The sequence below is a fragment of the Sphaeramia orbicularis genome, chromosome 12 (assembly GCF_902148855.1).
Source record: "Sphaeramia orbicularis chromosome 12, fSphaOr1.1, whole genome shotgun sequence".
NCBI lineage: Eukaryota > Metazoa > Chordata > Actinopteri > Kurtiformes > Apogonidae > Sphaeramia > Sphaeramia orbicularis.
This window is the reverse complement of record NC_043968.1, coordinates 42,289,764-42,313,737: the sequence shown is the minus strand read 5'-3', so window position 1 is coordinate 42,313,737 and position 23,974 is coordinate 42,289,764. Positions and strand designations below refer to the sequence as shown.

Here is a 23,974-nt window from a genome sequence, read left to right as displayed (position 1 = left end):
AGATAATACAAAATGAATACAAAACCAAGTGTAAAACTACCTGTCCAGGAAGTACAAAACATAGGTAAATATATACCTGACGAAATGATGCAAAACTATATGATACCAGACCAAAATAAGGAAATAAATATGTGACAAGATGCAAAACAAATACGAAGCAAAATGTAAAAACTTATAACTGTTCATATAATCTGATCGTTCCGTCTTTATACACTTTTTCCAGTTGGAATTGGACTGTTTTTACAGTCCTTCAGCTGATTATAAAGAGAATTCCAGAGTCTGACACCCACCACTGATATACACATCTGCTCAGATCTCATACATATCATCTTCCCTGTCTTCCCCTTGAAGGATTTCTTTGTATCTTCAGAGGGAGAAAGTCCAGTTTATGGAAGAACAGAGCTTTTATGGCTAACATGGTCAAATGTTAGTTAGGATTTTTTTTTCCAATTTTTTTTTTTCCCTGAAGCCTAAAAATACAGACTATTTAGTACACAATGCTTTCGATGAAAGTGTTTTATTTTGGAAATAATATCCGGAAGTTGCACTAGTTACACCACAGGACTTGACATAAATGAGGAGAGACGCTGTTAGGAAAGAGAACAAACTCAAGTAAAAGGGGGTTGAACCGAGGACGTGTGGTTTCTTGGAAAAGTAGCATCTGTATGAGGAAGGCAAGACTTCTTCTGATCATCAGCCACTCTTCAAAAAACCACCGAGACTATCGCACAGTCAATTTTAAGTCACACGCTCCGGATTGTAACCTGCTCCTAAATTCCCAACCATGAGGATAAACGTATGGATTTACCCAGCCCTGGTGTGTGTGGTGGTCAGTGTTTTGGACACAGGTAAGACATGAAGAACTGTGCTTCTGCAAAATACTGCATCTCTCAATCAACAATATCTGCTGCGATTTAAATACCAGTAAATCTCTAAACTTATTTTAATTTTTTTATATATATATATATATTAAATGTAATCAGGGTGTGGGGTTTTGGCGTTTTTTTTTGTTTGTTTTTTGTTTGTTTTTGTTTTTGTTTTTTTTTTTTAATTTATCCTCCAAATGTGAGAAACAGAACACACAGGTGTCAAAATGATTACACTCCAAATTCAAGGAAATAAAATGACAGACTATGCCTAAACATATTAGTGTCTGAATTGACAAGAACAGATATTTATATGCTATTATCAGTCAGGACACAGACAAAGAGAGTATGACTGTGTTATTTGTATTTTACTACCTTCACTTGCATAATTGAATGAACTTGATCAAGCCTCGTCTTGCACTGTTGGCTTAATGTTTGACAGTTACTTGAGGCTCATCAGAAGGAAGCAGTAAATATTCTACACAGAGTGATTTCCAAATATTTAACAGGTCTTTTGCATTTAGAATTACATTTTATATTCAAATTAGAATTCAGTAATTGCAGTTTTTACTTGAGGATCCATTTTATTGAACTTAACGCGTTTTGTTTTGTTTTGTTTTTCAGTTTACTATTTTATTGTGAATGCCACTGCCAAATAGTCCAGTCTAATCTATGTACCTGAACTGTATTGAGCAATAATATGTGATGATCAACTCTCCAACTTGAGAATGACACGCGCTGTTTCTGTGCCATTCAATCGCCTTAAGGCAGTAACCCGTGCCAAAGTGCTTAAGTTTGAGCACATCTGCTGGTGTTACTGCCCTGTCATTTAACTTTTTATATAGGCCATCATCATTTAACTGATAGATACTGATAGATACTCCTGCACCGGTTCATCTGATGCCAGTTAACACCGCGCATCTGTGTGCGTAATGGTGCGGTCCAACCCGTGGCGCACAAACCACCATTCATTTGGATGCATCCCAGTGAGATCCGTGTGTGTGTGTGTGTGTGTGTGAGTGTCTGTGTGTAGGGAGATCGTCTGATGGTCACGGTGACATGACACTAAATAAATCCCTGAATCCAAAGTTACCACCTCCACGGGTGGAAACTCTGACCTTTGACCGCTTTGTAGTTGGGGAAAGTAAAACGCGCGCCCGGGACTGTGGTATTCGTGCGTATGTCCCGGTAGAGAGGTAGAAAAGGGGTGTGTGTGTATGGGGAGGGGGGGTAACATCTGGCTGTTGAGCCCAGTTCCACATTTTGCGCTCTCTGAAGCAGATGTAATGTCTGCTTAATTCCCAGACAGATAGGCACACCTCTAACCTGCTACTTTCCTATTTTTCCTCATTTCAATAGTTTCTTCCCTGGACTGTGTTAATTACATCCATTTTATTTACTTGTTTTACCCAGAGGGCTGAAATACAAATCCACCTGACATTTAAGTGTTTTTGCTCAAGGATACCCAACTGAATGTTTCTGAGGAAGCATGTGGGTCACTCACTTATGACATCTATACTTTTTTTTTTTTTTAGCCAGACTGGGGCCTTAAACCTGTTCCCTTAAGCTATGGCTGCCTCTTCTCATTAAATCTCATTGGTCTTATGCTTACCCATTGAGCACCTTTTATTATAATCTTCAGCTTCAGCAAACGTTTGGGATTTGGAGATAGCAAAAGTCTGACTGCAAGGAGAGGAAGAGACTAAGTGAAATCTAATTGAGCAGCCTGGCCAGACATCAGGGCTGGAACAACACTGTGATGAGTGCCAGATGTGGTCCAGTGGAGCCTAAACATTAATAACACGTCCTCCCCAAAAACCATTTTCAACCACGAGGAGCCTCTAAATGCTCCACAGTTTATAATATCCTAAGTACACACACAACGTCTTGTGTCGGATCTTGGCACAAGAGCGTGTAGTTGTAACTCGGTAGCATGAGATTTTCCTGTGAGATTTATATCACACTTGCCTTTAATTATAAACGGAAAACTATCGGAACTAAACACATAATGCATTTAAGTTGGTACTGTGGCCCTCATGAGCCTTTAAAGCAGCACTGCAAAAAGTTGAAGGACATGCTCTTAACTGTGTCCAGTAGGTAAAAATGAAGGATTTGTATCACAGAGGATTTGAGCTTAAAATATAGTTGTGTCCTGCTTGTGAACCCAGTCGGAGCTCCTATACTGCAAATACATTATGCTATGTCTTTTCAATGCAAGAATTTTCTTTTGAAGTACTTCTTACAAAGAAATGGTTTTCAACAAAAGGCCCATAAATAAAACAAGAATGAATTATAACACTCCTTCTGCACCTTTGACAGTTTTCCGTTTTCCGTACTCTGTATTTTCTCAAATGGGTCGGATACCCATAGGAGCAAGACTGGAGATAAAACTTTAGTAGAAATGATGAGTGACATTAAAGCTTGTCCAGGAGTGAACAAGCATCCCCCCAAAAAGATTAATAATAATAATAATAATAATAATAATAATAATAATAATAATAATTCATTTCACTGTAGTTAAAAAGCAGGAATTTAATAAGACTTTCATGGCTGTTTAAAACGTCCTGACTTTAAGGCTTATAAATGTAACTTATGGAAAAAGGTTGTTGAAAGAATCCCAGATATCTATTAAAAGTATCTATAATAACATAAAACATAACAAAAACCACAATGCAGTAAAAAACTACAAGTGAAAAACTTGTTTTGGCCAGTGGTTCAGGTAGTAAAACATGAGATACACTTTCATGACCACAGGATGTCCAACTGAGGCACTGCAGCACGTCAGTGTTTGGATGGACATCATTCTATTTTCTTGGCTATCTTCACAGTTCAGCACCTACTCTGCATTGCTCAGGCAGCTATCATCATCCGAAGCACTAGTACTGGGGGGCATTTGGATCTGGGCTTTGATCCTGGACACACTCTGTACTAGCTTTTCTGACACATAAAGTAGTCTTTTTCATCAGTATGGCCACAGCTGAAGCAGGATCTAAAGAGCTGCAGACCTACAAAGCTGTGAGGCCTTCAGTGTGTGTTGCACACTGATAATTAGAATCTTTCCAACAGGGTGGATGATAACATACTGGCAAACACTAGACTTGATGCAATGTGGAACTGGATAAATTCAACTTTATTTAACAGGTGGCCACTCATTTCAGATAGTAAAATCAATTCATCTTCCCTCAATTTCCTCCGTGCCAAACTCCCTGAGACACTACTCCACATCAATAATAAAACCAGCAGTTAGCATTTACTTCATCATTTCCTCCTTCTCCACCGAAGCAGTGAAACCTTTTGCACATCTCCTGAAATGTTTTATGATTTGTCACTTGGATGATACAAAAAAACAAACAAACTCAGAAGACATTTTTACATACACTAATTTGACTAAATAATGCAAATTAGAACTGAGTGCGATATTAATCAATTCCTACTCCTAGTTTTGTTGTTGGCTTTTTCTTAATATTGGGTGACAAACAATATATGAAATCCAGTGGAGATAAGTATGTACTGTAAAGCTGTTTAATGCTGTGTTTCTGAATCAGTGTTGCAGGAGCGAAACATCAGAATTTGACAATACACACCTAATTTGGCAGCTGTCTCCTCTCAACCCAAATCAAAAGCCTAAATAAAAATATATATGACCCAGTGTGGTTTCATACTGTTGTGGAAAAGTGAAATTATGTTTCAAAGCGTCTGTGTCAAGACCCAAAGCTGAGCAGTCACATTATGTCAGACTGAATCTTAACACTGATCAGTAATTGCAGTTGTTATTCATGTATTTAACCCATAGATTGTTTGCCGTTTGTGGACACATGAACAATGATGTCGCCCATTGGTCTGTTCTTTGTGATTTGGCCATTGCCATTTAAAATCAGACATGACTATATTGGGACAAACAGGGCAGAAAATGGAATCAGTGGTGATTAAATTCTAAGTACTAGCTTACTGACATGGGGAAATGCTAAAACATCATCATGCATTGCGAAAAAAAAAAAAAAAAGGTAATTTCACACTGGAACATATCAACCTCAAGTACAGTCAAGCAGTCTGAAAAGGTTCATTTTATTAAATAAACAGGGACATAAAGTCCGACTGAGCAGGCAACCCAGCTGTCATACAGACCTGTCAATCAAAGCCCGACGTGGCAAACATCATAGCCTTGTACTTCCCATGAGATCTACTTAATGGAACAAACAGTTTGTGATGGACCACCAGTTCACTTACAGGTTCCAAATAAAATCACTGAGACTGAAATGAATCTTGGGAAACAATGACTGATTGAATGTTTTAAGAGTGAAGTTCAGTGTAAGTCTATGGGAGTCTGAGAGTTTTGGAGCCAATCCCAGGGGCTGTCAGTGGTATTACAACTTTACAGTACTTCCACATTGGTTTCATTGTCCATGGTCCTTGAACCTTGATTTTATCATCTAACCTCTATGACAACACTTAAGATTATTGGGCAAAACATCTTGCCACTGGATAGATTCCACAGAAGGAGATAGAATTCTTGTTTTTATCTCAGACCACTTGAATTACAATATGCTGAAAGATAATCATGCTTTTTTTTGCCAAGTGACGCTACAAAATATTTTTTTAATGCAGTTTTAATTTTTAATTAGTAAATTAAATGTATTAAAACTGAATCATTGCAAAATTGACAGCCCATGGAATTAATTGTAAATACCATTAATAGTCCTGTATTCAGTAAATGAGAGGAATAACAGCATATGTTGGCTAACTTAAGCATCCATATTTCTTTAGTTTTTCCATTGTTGGGACATTAGTGTTTAGAAGTAAAAAAAAAACTGACAAACTGTCAAATGAACAGAGCTTAAGCAGGCCTGCATCATACTGTGCTAACTGGACTGTTTGACCGTCATCCTTGACTTTTTGGTCGTACATATCGTTCCAACAGGTGTTCTCACTTTGTGTTCCTATGTTCTTGCAGGTTGCTGTAGAAGAACTCATCAGTCATTACAGAAGTATGAGAAGACAGAGAACCACATGCTGGTTTGCACGGACTGTCCTCAGCCCCCCATGGTACGAAACAGTAAATCACAGGAAAACTGTGCCCGGAAGTGCAAAAAAGTCAAGAAAAACTTCAGCTGCAGGTGAGTTATAAGTTTTGTTTTCTTTCTTGTCCTAGTTCATGGTTGCTACATGATCATATTCCCATCACAACTCCCCTCCTGAAGTGCAGACGCACAGTATTTACATATTTTTGTTGTTTATCATTAGTTCATCTCTGAACTACTTCCCTTGTGTTTTCATAGGGCTTTCAACTTTCAAAAGCACAACAGGAAATGCCACTTGCTTCCCTTCGACCGTTTCACCCACGGTGTGCAGAAGCAGGCCAACGTTAACTTTACTTTGTATGAGAAAAAAGGTAAATGTTAAATTGGTCAGATGTCTTTCAGATGTTTCACTTGACTTTATGTGATTTTTTTTTTTTTTCTCATGAGAACATTCAGGTGCAGAGGGATTAACTCAGGCAAATTGTTTGTGATAGTAGGTTGTGCTCTGTAGTATCCTCAGCCACTTTTTAAGGTCTTTGGTTTTACTGTTGACAAAACAACTCACACCGCTTACCCCCTTGCTGTGTAATGGCTCATTTGTGGAGAGTCACACACATAAACATGTAGCAGACGGAGTGAAGTGTAAACACAAAAAGTCATTGTTTACAGTCAAAGTGCAGGGTTTTCACCAGTGCAAGCTATGGAATCTAGCACTTTATAATTTACTGCAAAATTTAGAGAAACTCCCCCAAGTGACATTTAATGAACTTCAGGGAGTTGTCTGTTTTCAGGATAACACACAAGCTGGGACATACTGAAACACTTGCAGTTAAAAAACATTTCATTGACCATACATGGCAAAAGCCAAAATATATTCCAGGTGGTCAAGCCTGTATACGCAAATAACCTTTTAATTAACTACACACTGTATAAACTGGAACAGAAACAGTTTATAGGGACAGTTTGGATCAAAATGAAAACATGAATGGATGTTATCAAATGCTTTTAATTTTTGTGCTTTTCTCAGATTATATAAGGGAGTGTATGGTGGGCACCAAGGACAACTACAGAGGGAGGAGGTCTTGGACAAAGTCAAACATCACTTGTCAAGCATGGTCTGATAATAACATCAATGAGCACACGTAAGTCTCCTTTTCAACCATAAAAGTACCAAAAAGATTCTGCTTAAAAGGCACAGCAGTATGGGCTGTTCATAAGAGGAGGAAAGATTACAAAAATACATGTAACATCGAGGCACTCCTGCAGTTGTTTTTAAGTGTGTTTGCATGTGTGGGGGTGTTAATAATTCGTTTTCTCATCCAGATTCATGCAGATTTGAAGCAGCTGCCTTTGAAACTTATCTCTGTAATATTTAGACTTCCACCACCTTCCTGGATGCCCCTTTCTTATTTCTCTGTGTCTGATATTGAACAGGCCCTAGCAGCTGATTTATTGATGTTCAGATCATCCCCTTGCACCTCTGGGGGTTAAGGGAAGATGGAGGCCTCCGAGATGTTTAAACGTTTATCCAGAGTTAAGTCAGATTTCTTTCAACACATGCAGGGATATCCTCCCAAATGAGGTTGTTTTTTGTGCTGCACTGCAGGCCATCAGGTGTATCCCCAAAATGTTTTCTCCTGGTAACAAGAAAGTCAGGATCAGTGAATTTGTAAAGATGGATTTGTGCCAATATCTCATTAGCTGTGCTCATTAGTTATAAGTTTATATAACTGCAACAGGGAGGGGTGTCGAGGGGCAGAGCAATAACAGTTTGAGGAAGTGCAGATTGAAAAAGAGACAAAGGGGAGGTAAAATAAAAGAAAGAAAGTGCACAGATTTATAGACTGAAGTCATGTTTTGTCTGGTCTCCAGCTGATCTCACAAAAAGACACAGACCTACTTAGAGAAAGTACAAATTCACTGACTCCCCAATCAAAACTCATTGTAGAGCGGATCCTCTGCTAGGCACCTGAACATCCCATCCTCTTTACTGGTCTCTTTTCCTCCCCTCTTTTGTCATTATTTATTTGACACGCTGCTAGAGTCTCCCTCCCAGACGGCAAATGTAAGGTCCGGCAACATCACCCTGGCTTGTCAGCAACTTTTAACTTTCAAAGGGTCAGAGGGAGCTTTACATAAGGGAGATTTAGTGTCACTGTGGGGTTGCCTAACATGGGACTGTCCCGCTGTGTGAGAGTTACCACCATAATGAACCACGCACCATTTGAGTCTCAGGTAACTATTATTTTCATGCTTGACCGATCACTGAGGGGCCAGGGTGATTTCTCAGGAGGTTCCCTTCCAAGAATGGGACTTCCACCTGTTGTCTGTGTTTAGTGTTTGAACCGGGTCCCTAGAAAAAAAAAAAATGTGTGTTGATAACCAGCAGGTCACAGAGAAAGGAATGAATGGAAAAATGTCAGTTTGTATTAAAAATAATAAAAACAGTGCAGTAAGTTATTTATTCCCACATGATTCTTTTTTTCTTGCCCATTTCCCCTGGGAGGTCGGAAATCAAATTCAGCTACAGAAACACACCCGTACATTATGGATTGAATGTCTTCACTTCACAAATGTTCTGACAGCAGATGTGAGCTTGCCTGCTTCTAAAATCGTTATTTATTTTTATGTGTGCCTACTTAAATCTGTGAATACCTTTTGATGCTATAGAACTGATACATGACCATTATCTCCAGGTGCATGATGCAAGACATTTTGCAGCAGTTACTCTAAAGTCTAGATTTCATCTTTAGTGATATTCAAAATCTAACCGGTATGTTATCCTAAAATCGAAGCATGTGTGCGTTGTGTCTGCCTCCTTTCCATGGGGAACGGACTTTGGCAAGGAGATGAATAACTGGCCAACATCTGTTAGCACAACATCATTATGGCAAACTTGCTTCCATGCCTTGGCCTTTTACGGACTCTTGCCAGATGCAGCCTTTTTGTAAAGTGTGGACCCCTTGTAAATGCATTTATTAATTAAAGATACCATAATGTGATTAATATATTGGGGTTGTGACTCACACTCAACAGATGTGAGTTTTCGTGGGTGGCAGGCAGCTCATCAGGAAAAACAAGTGTATTGTCTGTAGCACATCCACCTGTAAGTGAGATTCTGCAGTTCATCCAAACTTACGATATTGCAGGTAAAAGTATCTTTTCAGTCCGATTCTTTTTCCTTTACAGCGTCTTTGTTCTTGGTTAAGTTGCGTGGAGGAGATTTCCTCTACTTCTGGCTTGAATGATGTTGTGCATTAGTGTAGAAGCCTTGCGTAAGCCCCTGGGCGCAGAGGAGAGAGTAGAGTAGACTCCCCCAAGAAAAGAGTCATTGCCTGGGGTAGAGTGTTCAGACAAGCTGCTGAAGGGAGGGTGAACTTTTTTCCTTGTTTTTTCTTCTCCTGCGTGTTGTTTCTTTTTACATCATCGATTTCACACTGGGATCAGTCTGTTTTGCTCACTCCATTATGTTCAGATTTCTTTTGAGACTTAAGTCACTTTACTTTTGGTTCAGACTTCTGTGCTGTACCTTATTCTCCTGCCTGCCTTCCTTTTTTTCACTCCCTGGGTGGGAGGGAGAACGCAGTCGGCATGGATCGGGGGGGGGGTGCTGACACTCCAGTTTTTCATCATTCTGCACTGACAGAAGATGAATTTCACGCACTGTCCATTTAGTGTAGTGATCCCATGTCTCTCACCATTGTTACATTCCATATGTTTGGACTACCCAGGTTCTTTTTCTCTGTAAGCTGCGCCCTACAGTCCCTTGTTCAAGTTGACATGATGTAGCTGATGACAGAGAGGGATTAGGTTTAAACGTGTTTAAAGGCTGCCAGCAAAAGACCTGCATGGGTTATTCCAAGTGGCTCGTAGCACTGTTCTGTGCTGTTGGTGGTTACTGTGCTGTGACAGAGTCTGGCTGCTTCACACATGAGGGATCTAGGGTATGGTAGGAATCAGTAAGGCGATCATGCAAAAGGTGCAAACCTGGAGAGGAGAAATGTATTGATGTCTTACTTTGCATAGTGTGGCTATGACTGATCGTTCTAGGTTTTTAAAGTCAGACTCATTTCTCAGAAGGAGGTGAAATGCTTACATCTCAATGTAAATGCCTGTTAGATTTATTTAGCTTGTTACTGAGAGCACTAGCAGGCAGGTACAGGATTCTATACACTACTGGAGCAGCCGACTGTACAAGTACTCCCTAAAATATATTTATACAGCTTAAAGTATCAGTTAACACTTTCAATAATGTCTGTCTACTCCCTTGTAGGTTTTATCCTGATAGGTACCCAGTGCAAGACCTGAGGGAAAACTTCTGTCGAAATCCCAACAACGATCCTGGTGGTCCATGGTGCTACACCACAGACCCTAATGTACGTGCCGAGGAGTGTGGCATACCACAGTGTTCAGAAGGTAAGACCCTCCCAAATGCCACCACTAGACAGATTTGGCAAAAATAACCCAGATTCACAGTAGAAAAGACACACTGGCATGCACTTTATCCTTATGGAGGTGATGGCACATTTAATCGGTGTTTGTGTCAGTATTTTCAAGCTGTTTGCAACTATAGCGGTGATTTCTGAATAAAGTGCGAAAGCCTTCATTAAGGGTCTTTTTCCTTTGACAGAAGTCTGCATGACGTGTAATGGGGAGGATTATCGAGGCAAAATGGACCAAACAGAGAGTGGCAAGGAGTGTCAGAGATGGGACTCAGCAAGGCCTCACAAACACCGCTTCCATCCCAAAAAGTAAGCTACAAAGCTGATAATCACATATTAACCTTTCTCACGGGCAACTCAGGTGCACACACCCATTGATGATGCATCAATAAATTACACTAATTCTTAGGAAGACAGACCAGCTGCTCTGACGTCTTTCTCTGATATGTTTATCTTTCCTCCCTCTTCTGTTGTCAGGTACCGGGACAAAGATTTAAGGGATAACTATTGCCGTAACCCAGATAACCGTCTCCGTCCCTGGTGCTACACCATGGATCCCAAAACTCTATGGGAGTACTGCAACATCACTGTGTGTGGTAAGGATATATTTCAGACTGTACATAGTGTAGATCCACATAAATCCAACAGATGAAACAGACTTTGTCAACAAAGCACCTCTTAGACAAGCTGAGTAAAGAAATAGAGTCATATGCTGATTTATGACTCTATTGCTAGTTTTCCTCAGCATCCACTGCTCTTACAAACCTATAATGGTAAATGCGGTGGCATTCTAGTTGGAATCTATCAACAAATAAGAAAGCGGACAATATAATCCATCATTAAGTGGTTCTGATTTGTTTTTTGGACAGACTGAGGTTAGAAACTACCAGCTAGTGGTTTGAGGGCGCCAGGAGGTTTGTTACAAACAGGACTTTGGTGGTTTAAGGGTAGTTGCGGTGAGCTAAGTAAAAAGCCCAGCCACCCCTGCAGAGTCTCATAAGACATTGTTTTGCCAGCTAAGTGTTTCATGTGGTGCTTGGCTTCACATCCCTCTACCTCAACAAGAAAGGATAAATAGGTTGTTTGTAATGAGGGCTGTCTAACTTCAGAAGATCAGCTGTTTTTTACTGAAACCACTCACAGATGACAAGGGACAGTACAGTGGAGTGTTATAAAATAGGCTACTATGCGGAGATGCCTCACACAGTGGCCAGAGGTTCTAATAGCTGTTAGTGGTATTACGGTACAGACAATTAGTGATATGTTTAAAGTAAAGGTTCAGTGTAAGAAAGGATAACAAACTTAAAAATTGCACATTTTCACAAAGATTTGGAGCCACATCTGCTGAAGTCTCTGGGGTGTTTTCTTTTCTGAGGAGCTCAAATATTCCATCAAATCAATGTCCCTTTGACACTATGCAAAGGCATTGTCCCTGCATCCTTGGCTTAGATAACTGTGATAAGCATTAACACAGCACTAAAACCAAAGTTTGGAGATGAAAAATTTAAGCTTCATAAGAACTTTTCTGTTGTTTTTTCTGTTGTACATATTCTACCTGTAAGCTCATAATTGATTGATTAATCACATTTGTACAAACTTAAAGTTATTTCTAAGTTATGCCTGACATACTGAAGGTGTATGTTAAGTAGATGATATGATCTTTCATCCAATGTAAAAAAAAAAAAAAACACAACAAAAAAACAAAAAGATAAATAAAGTAGAGAATGGCTTCCAAAAGAAGGTAATGCCATTGATCATGTCTTCTTTGAAAGCACATTGGCATATTCCCACATGTGACCCACAAACACACCGAGCATCTCTCTTTGTTTCTGTAAGACTCATACACACATGTACTTTACAGTACATGTAATGATTTACAGCAAGGGTGGGGGATCTGCATTTGTCCAGATGTGTGTATCCCTCAATGCCTGCCCTCAGAAAGATAAAAACCACTGACCTGTACATCGTAGTGCACAGACACTGGCATGCATTACATCAAGCCAAAGAATCCCTCTATTCCGCCCGCCTTCTCTTTTCTGCCTCAAAAACATTCCCTTTCCTCCTCCATCTTCTCTCATCCCATTTGTCAAAGGCTAAAGAAACAGAGACAGAAATCCAGAGGGGAGAAGTTGCTATGGACCGCTGTCCCTGCTCTGCTGAAAAGCAGAATTCCATCTGAAGATGTTTGGAATAGTTTTCCGGTGGATAAAGTTGCCCCAGCCCATCAGGGTTGGAAGTAATATTTTTTGGTCTGACTGCAATAAACAAATTTACAAAAAGCAGTTTTGTAATGTTTAAAGTGAGCCCAAAGTTTATTCACAAACATAAATTGACTTTTTTTTTTGTTACAACAAGCTGTCAGCAAATTATTAATTTCTTTTTACTGTCGATGTTGCTATAGTACGTGCAAGAATGTGGGGCACCACTGTTATGAATACACAGAAAGTTTGCTATCTCAGTCGAGAGGAGGGGGTTATGCTACTGTTTTTGATCATTTGTCTCTAGGTTAAACATGACACATTCTTTTGGGGATTAATTTCTCCCTCCTTCTCTGCCCCTCTTGTGGAGAAGCAGAGAAAGAAGGAGAACAAGTTTTTCCTTCTCTTTCATTTTTATGGTTACACTAATACAAATTACTTTTATTTCCCTTTTTCTTTTTGCTAGACTCAGACTTCAGTGAGGACACACATGGCAATGTAACAACATCCTGTTTCCAGGGAAAGGGTACAGATTACAGAGGCACAATGAATGTCACTCCAGAGGGCGTGTCTTGTCAGCGCTGGGACTCCCAGTTCCCTCATAACCACTCCTTTCTTCCTCAGAACTTCAAATGCAAGTGAGTAATGTTTGTTTCAGGGCCTCTGACAGATTGGATTCAGTTCTCTCTGGTGTGTCAAGAAGGTGATTTGTTCATTTTGTGTGCTTGACTGTTGAAATGCCAAAAAGAAAAGTGATGGAAGACAGACTGAAAAGTGATACTGTAGCTACGCTGTAAAAATACAGTCATCAGCACCATCATTTAAATTGTAGTCTGTGTGTGTGTTATAGAGACCTCAGAGAGAACTACTGCCGTAACCCTGATGGGGCAGATTACCCATGGTGCTTCACTACAGACCCTAACCAGAGGATAGCCAACTGCACTCATATCCCCAGGTGTGATGCTGAAGAGACACAAAAAATAGGTAAATTACTTGTAACTTCAGTTTAAGATCTATCAAAGCATTTTCTCTTTTCTAAATTGCTGAAAAGTACCGGCGGTCTCGTAAATTCCTCTCTAATTTCCATGTTTTTTCTTCAATAATGTGATTGAAACCCTGAAGACAGATGCTTCAAAAGACATGTCATGTTTTTACAAAGTGGAATTACACAGGCGCTTTCCATATTGCCCCCGAAGGACTGGGCCACTTGGCAGCATATTGCCCAATGAATTCCATTTCATGGAAGAACAAAAACACCACACTCTGGCAAGAGTGTGCATCGTTTCCCATGTTTCTCTGCTTTACATTTCAGAAGACCAAACATGTCAAATTTCAGCCAGCCAGTAAGTTATTGCAGGCCATCTTCTGATTCTGTTTAAGAACAGACGTAGTAAGGTTTAAATTTTCTGATACATTTGAGAACCACCACTTACAGAGAGGCCCATGACATTGCCTTGATCCCAATCACAAAGTGAAAATTTCGAATGTGCTTTTTTTAGACGATTGTATCAATGAAAAAGGAAGCAACTTATTAAATCAGTACTTGGTTTGTGGAGAAACATAAATGCATGAGTGGGCATACTCACACAAGTACATTTATGAAAATCTGCTGGACTGGAACTGCTCAGTACTCCTGATAATTCTGAACACTGACGTGGTCTGAAATAACTTTACCTTTCTCTTCCACAGAGTGTTACGAAGACAACGGAGAGACATATAGGGGCACTTTATCCATAACTCGATCAGGGATTCCCTGTGCAGACTGGTCACATCATATAAACAGGTACCAAACTACTATATTCTGGACTTGTATTTGTTTTATTTCCCTGTCAGCTAACTTCTAGTGAAGCTTAAGCTGTGGTGGAAAACCCTGGAAATTTTTTCCTAGAAAGGATGAGATTCTTTTGAGCTGAAGTGAGTGTTTGTTGACAACCTAACTTCTACTGCGTTGTGAAAACCCGTAGCGAAAACAAACAGTGAGAGGCAATCAGGCGTTCCTCAGGGGTCAATACCAGGCCCAATTATTATTCATCAAACTGACGAGAAGAAACTCTCTTGTGCTCTCCAAGTGACCTATCTTGACAGAGAGGTTGGCCACTCCAGGGCTGTTTCTTCATGCTTAAGTCAGACCGTTGGAATTACTTAATTTACAGGAATTTTAAAAGCCAAAATGGCACAGACAGACGGACATGTTCCAGAGCCGACCCCTGACCCCAGGAAGTGCTTTCTGAGGAAAGCAGATCAAAGCCAATCAGCTCCCTCGCATAGACCGCAGCCAGCAAGTCTACCCCGCTCAAGGTCGAGGGTCACCCCAGGAAAAACTGCTGAGAGCTACAGCTTGTTTAACGTTCTCTTGGGAAGTGAAATTATCTTCACCCACTGACAAATTGTTGTCCATCGCTTAGCATTACTTTTGTGTGTGTGTGTGTCTGTGTCTGGACTCCCACCTTGTAATTGCTTTTCAGGGATATTTTGGATATCTGAGAAGATTACAATTTAATTCTGGTAGAGCCAAGTGGAACGCTGTAAGACACATGATTAGATGTGAATTCCTAAAAATCGGGAGCACAACCAAATCGTTCCACAGAGGATGTGGCTCCTGCTGGTCTGAGCCCTGTTGAATGCTTAGAGTGCATACTTTTGAACTCCCATGAGCACTCTTCGCAAAACTCTGCGTTTTCCTTCTACGGATTCTGTGCAGCAAATGCAGAGGATTCATTGCACTATAGGAAAGCCAGAGTCAGACTTTCCAGGCAGACCGTAGTTACTTAAGGTGTGTATGTATCCTATGTGCGTGACAGCATATGCACGCCACCATGTATGCATATGTTTGAGTGTTTTTACAGTGCAAGGGTGTGTATGACTCTTTATGAGACGTGGGCCAGTGTTAGTTCTGATACACTGTGTTCAAAATAACAAATGGAAAATGAGAATCTGCATTTGTGTGTTTTACAGTGGGGATTCTCACTCTACAGTATCCCATGTAGGGCTGGAGAGGAACTACTGTCGGAATCCAGACAGGGACAAGCACGGCCCCTGGTGTTACACAAACCCAAATAACCGCCTGGCTTGGGACTACTGCAAACTGAAGCGCTGTGAGTTAATGAAATAATTTTACCTCTGTGACAGTGAATGTGCTTGTGTTTGGTTTTAAATGTTTTTTGGTTGTAAATATGGGATGTAAATATTGCTCATGTTTTGAGCATTTTCTTCCTTAAAATACAAAGTGGAATTAGCAAAAGAAAGAATTTCCAAGGAGTGGATAAAGCGATAAATTTGCAAATAAGACACATATTTGAAGTTTGATTTTGGTTTTGATTGCTCCTCTGATGCTGCTGACATAGATTCAGTTGGAGCATTGTACAAGCAGTTGTGAAAATAAGAATGTGAGGAATGTGGAGGATAGAATTTGCAGACTGCTCGGAGCTCTGCATATTTTCACACCTGTGGACACCTGGCCAATAGCTGCACAAAGCAGGTGTTAATGCTGGAGCTGGATTTGTTTTGATGAATGATGGCTACTCCACATTTATCGGAACCTTCATTACATAATTATGCATATATTTGTCAAGGAAGATGCTCCAGTTTCAGTCAGGGATAATTTGGTCTGGATCTCTCTCCCGGAACCCCTTTTATCCTCCAGGCACTAAGTACACAGGCAGGATTGGCCTGGAACTCCAACTTTTGTACTTTACCGTAAAATGGAAGCAATACATGAGCACTTCTGATGTTTAACCAGCACTTTGAATCTTAAAAGAAGACAAAAGATTGCTGTATAGTGGCAGATCACAGGAAAGTACATTACAGAACAGTACAGAGCAGTGAAATAACACATGTGATTCTGTTTTACAGCCTTTGCAAACTGCACCTAAAATGTCCTAACTATTTCCAATGCAGCTTGACTGGTGGCTTATGTAGTGTGTTAGCTGTGGTTTTGTCCAATTGGAACAGAATACATGATGACCAAACACCAAACAGATGCAGGTCTCTGCTGCCATCCTTTTATTTGAGAAAATACAGTCAAGCAGCTGGACACAACATTTCCTTTAGCTGGTTTCAATTGGGTTGCACCGAAAAGCTTCTTTTGAATGGCTCTATAATAATTTTCATAATGTAAAACATGTCTTCCATGAAGTTTTTGTGGTCTTGAGCAAATTTACTTGCTGCGGTTGCAAAATAGTATAGCCTCTAACTATGATTCAGAATCAGAGATAAGGTTTGTATAAAATACAGAATTGTGTCTCTGTCATTGAGGTTTCATGCTCTGTGTGTCTTTCTATGTTCAGTGGTCTGAACTATTTTCTGCTGCAGTGAGGTCTGTTCTTACTGTTGTTCTTTGTTTTACATGTATCAGGTGACCCTCCTCCAGTAACTCCTCAACCAACCAGTAAGTACATATATTTTTTTCTTATCTGTCTTCTCTTCCTCCTTTTATCTCTTATCTTGGCCTTTCCTTTTTACTCTTTTTATCCACTTCTGTTGTCATTTACCTGACAAACAAATCATATTTTATGGTTGACTTTTGAAGTTTGAATGAACATTTCCGCAATAAAAAAAAAATCCTGTAAATAATACATCTGTCTAACATACAGGATCCAAAATATCTCCCTGTTTAGCTCTAACTAGGCCCAAGATATCATGCTTCGTGCATATAAACACCAGAATAGTTGGCGGACATCAAGTGCAAGGTACAGATGGCAGCTGGGTCGTAAGCATCCAAAGAGAGTAAGTTATTTCACATCTGTGATACTTCTACAAATTGTCTTTTATCCTTTTTATGGTACCTATGGTAATAGTATAAAAAATGTCTTCTTAAATTCTCTTAGGAGGGTTCATTTGTGTGGTGGCTCTTTGATCAGGGAAGACTGGGTTTTGACAGACCAACAGTGTTTCACCTCCTGGTAATGCTCCACACTCTGATACGTCTACTCTCACTTTTTTTTTTTTTTTACTTGCCTTTCTCTTTTTACTTGTGCCAATTATGATATTCTTTGTTTATTCTGATTTTTTGTTTTGTTTTTAATATTGGTTAAAGTAAAGATACAGGTTGCATATTGTTTACTGAGAGTTACCCACTTACAGACAGACTCCTGTGGAATGTGGCATAAAACTGTAGGTTTGTTTAACTTCCAAAATTTCTATGCCAGAGCTACTTCCATGCATACAGTACAGTTCAGTATGGTATCTCTATATCTAAAGTAGTGGCTTAATGAGAGTGCCCCTATCTCTGTGGTGATATCATACAGTGCTGTATGTATTACATATGGTGCACATCAGTAGTTGTTGTTTTTTTGAAGCCAGAGTGCCATAGAGTGAGCCACAGTTCACTTTGGAATATTTCTTGCTCCCATGGCATGAAATCTTGTGTGATTTTGAAGTCATACATCTACAGTCACTCTATCACCAGTTCAAATAATAGTATTATTTCACCAGAAGTATTAAATAATATTATTTACTAATGTAGTTCAAATCAGTTTAATCAATGAGCCTATTTACGTGATCATAAATGTCCGATATCTGGGAGTAATTGGATGATTATAGTAATCAGAGCTAATGCTCGAAAAACCCTGGTTTAGAAGCTCCAGTCAATTATTGGATTTCTTTCAGAGTTCGTACGTACATAGTGATGGTAAACTTAAACTTCCCGTTGTCTTCTGCTCACATTTGACTGAAAAACTTCTGTTCTCTATAATTTTTCATTGTGTTTACACATGCACAGACGTAAAAGAACAAAAGAAATCAAATTAACCTGTATACGTGTGTGAAGACATCAGAGTATTGGGGAGAACTCTAGATGTGTTAATCCGATTTCTCATAATCAGTCAACTGCCCTTATCGGATAAATCCTATCAGATTATCCTGTTTACATGATCACTTGAATAATTTGATAACTCCAGAAAAAGGGTAATAATCGGAGTATTGGTGTGCATGTAAACGGGCTCATTGGTACACTGTGCTTGTCCAGTAGTCGACTCTGCACAGAAATACTGCTGGTTTATTTTTCATTTCATTTATTTTGTTCATGGTCATGCATTTCATCAGCAAACATTCAATAATCATCAGGTGAGCAAACATTTACACACCCATGCTTGCAAAGGAAGAGGATGAAGAAAATCTAATATTTCCTGCCCCCTTCTGAAGAATTATAGCCTTAATGGTTAGCCATACGCAACTAGCTATAAAGTCATACTGTATAAAGTCAGGCAAACCAAGCAAAATACATCCAAAGATAAAACAAAATGAATACAATATAAATACAAAACCAAATGCAAAAATACATATCCAGGTAGTACAAAACAAACAAAACATAGATAAATATATACCTGACGAAATTATACAAAACAAATTACAACATCAGACCAAAATAAGTAAATAAGTCACAAGATGCAAAAACAAATTTGAAGCAAAATGTAAAAACATAATTGTTCATATAATCTCATTGTACTCATACACTTTTGTCAGTTGGAATGTGTTTTTACAGTCCTTCAGCTCATTATAAAGAGTTTACAGAGACTTTATGTCTCACAGTGGTCTTTGTGGTCATCAGTATTCCAGATCTCCGGGAGTACAGTGTGCAGGTTGGCCTACGCCACCTCAATGAGTCCTCAAACCATCCTAGACTACGCATCTCTCGTCTGATTTGTGGCCCAGAAGGATCTAACCTGGTTATGCTGAAACTAGCAGAGTAAGAACGCATCTCCACATATAAGTTGTCTCATTTTATACATGCAGGTATTATGGTATGGTACAGTGATACAACCACTAATTGTGTTATTACTTTGTTAACTGCTTCCGTTCATTCATTGTGTAAAGTATTGACACAAAAAATTACTGTACCGATTTTAATTGCTGTTTGTTACTACGTAGCCTCTACATGTTCCAGAAATAATTGCTATGCTTTATTAGGAGTACTAACACATGTGTGTGTTTGTTTTAGTCCTGCTCCTGTATCTGAGGGTGCCTCTACCATTCATCTCCCAGTAAAAGAGTGTCACATCGCTGAAGGCACCAACTGTACCATGTATGGATGGGGGGAAACCAAAAGTACTGCCATCTTTAACCCATATTCAAAGACACTTTCCATCTTAAGTTTTGCTTAAATAAAACAGCTCTTTTTTTCAACACATGATCTTTGACATTTTGCATTTTTTGTCCAGGCACAGGGTATGATGACATGCTGAACACTGTTACCATGCCCATGGTCAACAGTGATATGTGCACACAAATCAAAGGGGATGCTGGAGAAAGCCGAATATGTGCTGGTGGCAAAAGAGGAGAAGGAGTATGTGATGTAAGGAGCATGAATCTATGTATATTTCACACACTGGGAGGTTTTTCTATAAGTATGATGGTTTTAATTTTTGATTTGGGTGGCAGTAGATGTTTGAATGCTATATGTCAATAAAAAAAAAACTGGAGCCATTGTTAAGTGGAAAAATATGTTCTTTGTAATTTGGATTCTGACTGATCTTAAAGCACAATATGCTTTTGATATTTGGGGTTTGAGTCTATACAATGCAGTATTATGTCCTTGCCTATGCGCTGTCCCTTTGACGTGTCATTGTCTACATTGTCCCCTCAGAAAGACTATGGTGGTCCACTGGTCTGTCAGGAACATGAGCGTAAAGTGATCATTGGTGTCAGCATCCAAAGGACCAAATGTGCCTCATCGCAGCCTGCACTTTTTGTTAATGTTGCTTTCTACTCTGAGTGGATATACAAAGTGTTTAAACTTTACCCAAATCTGGAGAGGAACTAAGGGCACGCTGTGAAAATCACTGTGATAAAGGACTATGTCACAGCCAGCAAGAGGAAGGCCCGATAAATCCGAGACCTCTTCAACATGGCCCCTAGGAAGAACTGATTATGATCAAAGGGAAGTGGCCATTTCAGGATTTTGTGCCTGAATATTTCATTTCACAGAGGGGATCTACACTAGTGATTGGAGCGATTCAGACTGGATATACCAGATGTGATGTTACCCATTGCATCAATTTGCAAAGGAAGGTTGTTGGCCTTAACACCAGTTTTTACAACCAAAGTCATGGGCACATGAACAGTGAAAAAAACTCAATTTTGACATGTTCAGAAGTTCTGAAGCCATGCAATCAAAGACAGTGACTATGAAACTTGTGACTCAGTATTGTCTCCTGGGATATACTTGAATATGGACAGAACCTTGTTCCCTGAGCCCTGGCCTTGTGGGGCTATGAGTTCACCTTTTATGTGTTGAGCTGGATTACAAAAAAATCTCTTTTTACCTCTAACACAGCTGGTACAGATGGACAGTCAAATTTATCTCCCTTGATGTCAACAAAAATACTAATCTGGTCATGCATTTTTCAGTAGCTTGCAAATGTCACCTTAAAAATTCTGTTATTGGAAAAATAAACATGGGATGTTATTCAGTACCTAAAAGAATGCCACAAAACTATGGTAACAGCAATAAAGATAAAATATCACAAGCATAGAATTCAGAGTAAACATAGAATATAACTGTGTCGCCACTAAAAGCCCCTATATAGTATATTAGGTAATATAGTAATTAGGCAAATCAAAATTTGTTGTGTCATACGAAACCCAAAGAAAGCTCAAATCTGGCTTTAAATATAGCAGCTGTTAAGTATATACGATACACTGTTGCTGCTTAAAAACCTAACGCCAACAGTCTTGGCATACTTTGAAGTGCTAATTGTGAGCAGTAGCTGGACTGCTTTTTCCCCAGTTAGCTGTAACTGTCAGTTTCCCTGTGAGAGGGTCCAAACAGGGCTGAGCAAACTGCTTCAAATCTTATGCTAATATTTGTAGCATGAGAGAAAGAGAGAAGAGCCATGCCAAATATAACATGGCTATTTGGTCTCCTATTTGGAGGGAACTATGGCCCCTGGTGGGCTGTGTGTGGTCAGTAGGATATTTTATACTTTTTTTGTTTCGGGGAAAGTGACTCGTTATGTACTTAACAGCAGATTTATGAAGTATGAGTCTGCTGTGCTGTAAGATTTTATAGGTCTTATAGATCTGGAATATTTTTGATTCTCTTAGTAACATCAGATTAGCTTCTGATTATGTTTATTATTTAAAGAAAATGCTTGTGAGGACTAGTTAGTTGTATTTATTTTTAATTAGCAAAGGACACTGTTAAAAACATAAGTCCTGACTTTGATGTGATATTAAGACTTTTTTTTTCCTGAGACTATGCATACTTAGCTTCCAGGTAATAGCCACATAAATATGGTATAAAAAGTAAGGCACAGTATCCCAGGAACAATATCAATTCTTACTTTTTTCGTACTATATTATAAGTCAGTATGAAAAAATCTGATTATAGGAGAAGTTGAACATAGATTAGAAAGATACATTTGCATATGCATAAACCCAAAAAGTAGTTAAAATGTTTTTACATGATTTTAGTCTTGAGCTGTGCCCCATTAAACACATCAACATATTTCCAAATCATCACATTACACATGATAACAAGTGATTATGCCAAAGTGGACTACTTTCATCACTGACTTTTCCATTTGCCCTGAACATGATAGCATTTTACATATTTGTGTGGCTGTTAGCTTGAAGACAACTGTTGTAAATATCACATGAAAATGGTACATAACAGTAATATACATGCACGTGTCTCTGTGGCCTTCACTGAATGAAATCCTCCAGTAGCCTTGTGGTTATGTAGGTAATGAATGAAGCAGCAGTGGAAGGGAAAACCTGATATGATAGGTAAAACCAAATGTCTTACCAAGTATTCTTAGTTATATGGTGGTTATAAAAATGTTGTTGTAAATTGATCCGTTTACGTTCTTATGGCATTTGAATTGTTATTTAATTTCCTCCTGTGTAAATAGCCCAGTGCATTCTGTAAATTACAATTTGTAATTATTGTAAATATAACAATTAAGTATTTTTTACTTCATGATCATTCTGTTTATATTTGTATACTGTCGACTTTAACAGCTGCTATTTTGTGTTAGTGAGTTTCATATCTAAGACTTTTTTTCCAGTTTTGTAGCCTTTATATTATTCTGATTTTAATAAACAACATGAAAGTATATTTATCTTTACCTCTTTTCCTGCCTCTGGACATTTTATCATGTGTAGTACTTTTAAAGAATGTACACTTACAATCTGTTTACTCTGGTTTACTAAATATTACAAGAATACTGTTAAGTGGTTGAAAGCTTCAAGGACCATTAGTGCAACTTCTGGACATAAAAACAACACTTCCTTGCAAATATTTAGAGACTAAATTTGTCCATCCCATGAATAAGTCAAATATACTTGGATCATCTTTTAAAACCTTAAAAATGTTGCTCAAGTTAATACTTGTGATAGCAATGTTTGTGTCAAATTGTTAAAAACAGCTGTGCCTTCTCCCTTTGGATCAGATATTGTTTAAAACTCAATCAGAACCAGAGTAATGAAGTATTGTGTTTGGATCTACATTAGACTCCGTAGCGTACTATGAACATTCGTAGGTAATTTATTTGAGATGTGTACGTGATTATTATGTCACGAGAGATTCAATTGATATGACGTATTAAATATCAAGTAAAACAGTGGTAGAGCTGTTGAGAGGCTGAATTTTAGATAGTTGAATGATATTGCGATTGCCTATATGAAATATTAAATGTCTTACTGGGACTTAACAATAGAGTGTTTGACAATAGTAAAGTAATAAGTAAGTACACTCAAAATCATGTGACTTCAAACTAGAATGTGATCACTTACACTGTGTCCAACTAACTTAAATGTCTTATCCCCTGCTGCAGTGTACATAGTTCATATCCACACTGAAACTGGTGAAATCTGGAAATATGTATCTGTTAGTTAATTCCAATACATGTACTTCTCCATAAAAACAAAGTTAGCACCCATTCATTTTTAAGGGCAAATACTGGTGTCTTTCAAAATATTCCCAAAACTCCGGTGACCATATTTGTGTGAGTAATCCAAAAATAAGATTAGTTTAATATGAACAAAGCATGAATTTACAATAATTGTTAGTACACCACACAATGATTTGCTGCATGTACTAATACTTTTCTCACTATTTCATTATGGACTAACCCTAACCCTTACAAACTGAACAGATTTTTAAAAAAAAATCTAAGGGAATATTTTTTTGCTCATGGTCATCGCTTTGTGTATGTTGAAATTAAATGGCAGATATACACAGCCTGGACAAAAATGTCACCACCAGCATTAATTTGTGCAAATAGCTCAGATCCTTCCATTGGATAATTATTCCAGTGATTAATAAGTTTTATCAGTAAATTCTTGCATCTTAACTAATCTTAAATAGCTTCTCATTCCTTCAAGAACCATCAGAGTGATAGAGAAAATAAAGGCTGGACTGTGTTTCAGTGGAAAAAGGTCATGTGGTCTGATGAGTCCATGCTGATCCTGTTCCAACGTGATGGGTGCGTCAGGGTGAGAAGAGATGC

General features: G+C 38.7%; 1 protein-coding gene across 2 annotated transcripts; it reads left to right on the top strand.

The window, feature by feature from the left end:
- Window positions 1-618: 618 nt before the first annotated feature.
- Window positions 619-22,579, top strand: LOC115429047 (hepatocyte growth factor-like). Of its 2 annotated transcripts, none has more exons than XM_030148281.1 (18): window positions 619-848; window positions 5,818-5,980; window positions 6,143-6,255; window positions 6,912-7,026; window positions 10,158-10,300; window positions 10,515-10,635; window positions 10,804-10,922; window positions 12,991-13,162; window positions 13,357-13,508; window positions 14,214-14,307; window positions 15,480-15,619; window positions 16,879-16,911; window positions 17,141-17,249; window positions 17,351-17,425; window positions 19,072-19,209; window positions 19,462-19,568; window positions 19,682-19,815; window positions 20,107-22,579. In XM_030148281.1, exons 1-18 carry the CDS (start codon window positions 785-787, stop codon window positions 20,281-20,283), a joined length of 2,169 nt encoding a protein of 722 aa, XP_030004141.1. In that variant the 5' UTR covers window positions 619-784; the 3' UTR covers window positions 20,284-22,579. The 2 variants fall into 2 exon arrangements, with proteins under 2 accessions (XP_030004141.1, XP_030004142.1); XM_030148282.1 differs by having other exon boundaries at window positions 620-848; window positions 13,375-13,508.
- The last annotated feature ends 1,395 nt before the right edge of the window (window positions 22,580-23,974 follow it).